This window comes from Myotis yumanensis, unplaced genomic scaffold (assembly GCF_028538775.1).
Source record: "Myotis yumanensis isolate MYYU_CA2020_CCGP unplaced genomic scaffold, mMyoYum1.0.hap1 SCAF_2, whole genome shotgun sequence".
Lineage (NCBI taxonomy): Eukaryota > Metazoa > Chordata > Mammalia > Chiroptera > Vespertilionidae > Myotis > Myotis yumanensis.
This window is the reverse complement of record NW_027223753.1, coordinates 88259497-88263037: the sequence shown is the minus strand read 5'-3', so window position 1 is coordinate 88263037 and position 3541 is coordinate 88259497. Positions and strand designations below refer to the sequence as shown.

The following is a 3541-nucleotide window of genomic DNA, read 5'->3' as shown; positions in this document are numbered from 1 at the left end:
ATACATAAATTTCATGTACCGGGCCTCTAGTTCTTAACACATTGCGTACTGCTCATGAGTTTTCTCATGTTTCGCGTGCCATCTGTTAAGGACCTTAGATGTCAACACACTTTCTTGTCCACTGTGGGGCGAGGTTACAGTGTTTTGGCCAGGTTCAAGCCTCGGACTAATGAAAGGAAAGGGTCCTCTCACTGCCACGTGCAAGTCCCAGCTGGAGGGCAGGGCCCTCCCAGCACAATCATAGCCAACGGCTGTGGTTGTAAGCTTGAACCTATGGTCCGAACACGTAGCCCCATGTGCCTTGTGATAGAGTGTAGGTGCATGTAGTTGAGTAGGGTTGAGACTCACGAGAATGCTGTAAACAACGTGATCACACCCCTACTTTGCCTCGTGGCATCTGCTATAAAATAAAGACATGGCTTGTGCGCACTGGCGTTGTCTCCTCTTCAGGGAGCAGCATCCCATCGAGACCCAGCTATTATTCTCTTGTCTGTCTTTCCTTAATCCTTTCACCCCCCTACTCAGAGACACCCTTGGCCTTGCTGGCGCGGCACAGTCCACATCGAATGAAGTGATCTCATTGGTGGAAACCGTGCAGGTCAATCTATGAAAAACTATATAATTGCAAGAACCCATAAAGCATTGCAGTTACATTGTATTTTGGTCATTTGAATAGTCTTCGTCTTCAAGTTCCTGGCGCTTTTAGAAATGCCCTCTCTCAGAAAAAGGAAGGAAACCAACGAAACTGATACACTTCCGAAAGTATTTAACGATAATTTATCAGATATTCCTAGTGAGATCGAAGATGCGGATGACTGTTTTGACAATTCCGGAGACAATTCTACTGATTCTACTAACAGTGAAATTATTAGGCCTGTAAGGAAGCACAAGGTGGCGGTGCTTTCAAGTGATTCAGACACTGATGAAACTACTGATAATTGTTGGTCTGAAATTGACACACCACCACGCTTACAAATGTTTGAAGGTCATGCTGGGGTCACTACATTTCCGTCTCAGTGTGACTCTGTACCCTCTGTGACCATTCTCTTTTTTGGTGATGAATTGTTTGAGATGTTGTGCAAAGAGCTGTCCAACTATAATGATCAAACCACAATGAAACACAAAACACCATCTAGAACACTAAAGTGGTCTCCGGTTACACAGAAGGACATCAAGAAATTCCTTGGCCTAATTATTCTGATGGGTCAAACAAGAAAAGATAGCTTGAAAGACTATTGGTCAACAGATCCTTTGATTTGTACCCCTATATTTCCACAGACAATGAGTCGCCATAGATTTGAGCAAATATGGACATTCTGGCATTTCAATGATAACGCCAAAATGGACAGTCGCTCGGGGAGACTTTTCAAGATCCAACCTGTGCTGGATTATTTCCTGCATAAATTTCGAACAATATACAAACCAAAGCAACAGTTGTCTTTGGATGAGGGAATGATTCCATGGAGAAGACATTTAAAATTTCGCACGTACAACCCAGTGAAAATAACAAAATACGGTTTACTTGTTTGGATGGTGTGCGAGAGTGACACCGGCTATATCTGCAATATGGAGATATACACTGCTGAAGGAAGGAAATTGCAAGAAACTGTTCTTTCAGTCCTTGGACCCTATCTTGGCATATGGCACCATATTTACCAGGATAATTATTACAATGCTACATCTACTGCTGAATTGCTGCTACAGAACAAAACTAGAGTCTGTGGGACTATTAGGGAGAGAAGAGGTTTACCGCCAAATTTGAAAATGAAAACATCAAGAATGAAGAAAGGTGACATAATATTTTCCAGAAAAGGCGATATTCTTCTCCTAGCATGGAAAGACAAGCGGGTTGTCCAAATGATATCAACGATCCATGACACTTCTGTCTCAACAACAGGAAAAAAAAATAGAAAAACGGGAGAGAATATTGTAAAACCTACCTGCATCAAGGAATACAATGCCCACATGAAAGGCGTTGACCATGCGGATCAATTCTTTTCCTGTTGTTCCATTCTAAGGAAAACGATGAAATGGACAAAAAAAGTAGTGCTGTACCTTATAAACTGTGGACTTTTCAATTCATTTAGAGTGTACAACGTCCTCAATCCACAAGCAAAAATGAAGTATAAACAGTTTCTGCTATCGGTTGTGAGGGACTGGATAACGGATGACAATAATGAAGGCTCTCCGGAACCAGAGACAAATCTGTCCAGCCCTTCCCCTGGGGGTGCAAGGAGAGCACCTCCTAAAGATCTACCCAAAAGGTTGTCAGGTGATATGAAGCAGCATGAACCTACGTGTATTCCAGCGAGTGGAAAGAAAAAATTTCCTACGAGAGCTTGCAGAGTTTGTGCCGCCCATGGAAAAAGGAGCGAATCTAGATACTTATGTAAATTTTGTTTGGTCCCTCTTCATAGAGGAAAATGTTTTACGCAGTACCATACGTTAAAAAAGTACTAGGAACTTTAATTGTTTAATTGTTTTTGTAAATAAAAATGTTATAATTATTGAAAAACAACACCTAAAGTGCATTATGATCTGTAGTTATGATGATTTAAATAATGTGCAGTTTGCCCAAAAATGTCCAGCCCCTGGCGTATGTCTTAGAGATTTCTATGCGGTACGCAATGTGTTAATATATTACATGAATTGATCACAATGAAGGAATTTCCTGTTAAGGCTGATGAGTATTTCTTAAAAGTGTTATTTAATTAATCTTACACTCCTGTAATGTTCACACACAATAATTTGGTCAGAGGTATTGGGGTGATAATTTGCCAATTGATAAACTAAACTAGGGTCAAATTCAATACACTATAATGGAGCTGTGTAAAACAAAATAGTAGTTTTCCTTATTGTTTTTAACTTGAACATGAATTACTTTAAAAAAATCTTTATTGTTGAAAGTATTACATATGTTCCCCCCTCCCCCATTGACCTCTTCTGGCCTTCCTCCTCTGATAACACTTAGAAGAGAGGTACGGAAAATTTGTCTGGTTCTATTACTTGAATAATAAGGAAATCCACGGGAACATTGAGTATTTTTTAGAATGTGACTTACCTGACATCAGTTAGAAACTTTCCTATTTTTTTACTTGCAGTTTGGTACAGAGCTAAGTTCATGCAGTTTGGAGTTAGAATAGACAAAGGGCAACTTTGCTACCTTTTTGAGCTCCAGTTTCTAAATTGAGATATTAGCTGCCTCTCAATATATTTGTGAGGGTATCCTATCTAATAAACATGATATATACAAATTGACCATCACTCTGTGACAAAGATGACAGTGACTGGGCCAGCATTCTGCCCTGCCCCACCCATGGAGGGCCTCTGGGCAGCGCTTGCAGGCGTGGAGCAGCCGGGGTGGGGCAGGACGCCTGGCTGCTTGGAATGCTGCCTCTTAAAAGCTACGAAAGTAGTTCAACTTTCCTGAGACCACAGTTATGAGGAAGCCCAAATTAGCCATAGGGAAGAAACGCCCTGTTGAGGATACTGATCAGGTTCTAGCCTCACTGGAGTATTTAGATGGTACTCGGAGGGAAGG

At 41.1% G+C, this 3541-nt stretch overlaps 1 protein-coding gene across 1 annotated transcript; it reads left to right on the top strand.

The window, feature by feature from the left end:
- The first annotated feature begins 708 nt into the window (after positions 1-708).
- On the top strand, positions 709-3190 carry LOC139002478 (piggyBac transposable element-derived protein 4-like). Its single transcript, XM_070403730.1, has 2 exons — positions 709-2272; positions 3102-3190. Exons 1-2 carry the CDS (start codon positions 709-711, stop codon positions 3188-3190), a joined length of 1653 nt encoding a protein of 550 aa, XP_070259831.1.
- The last annotated feature ends 351 nt before the right edge of the window (positions 3191-3541 follow it).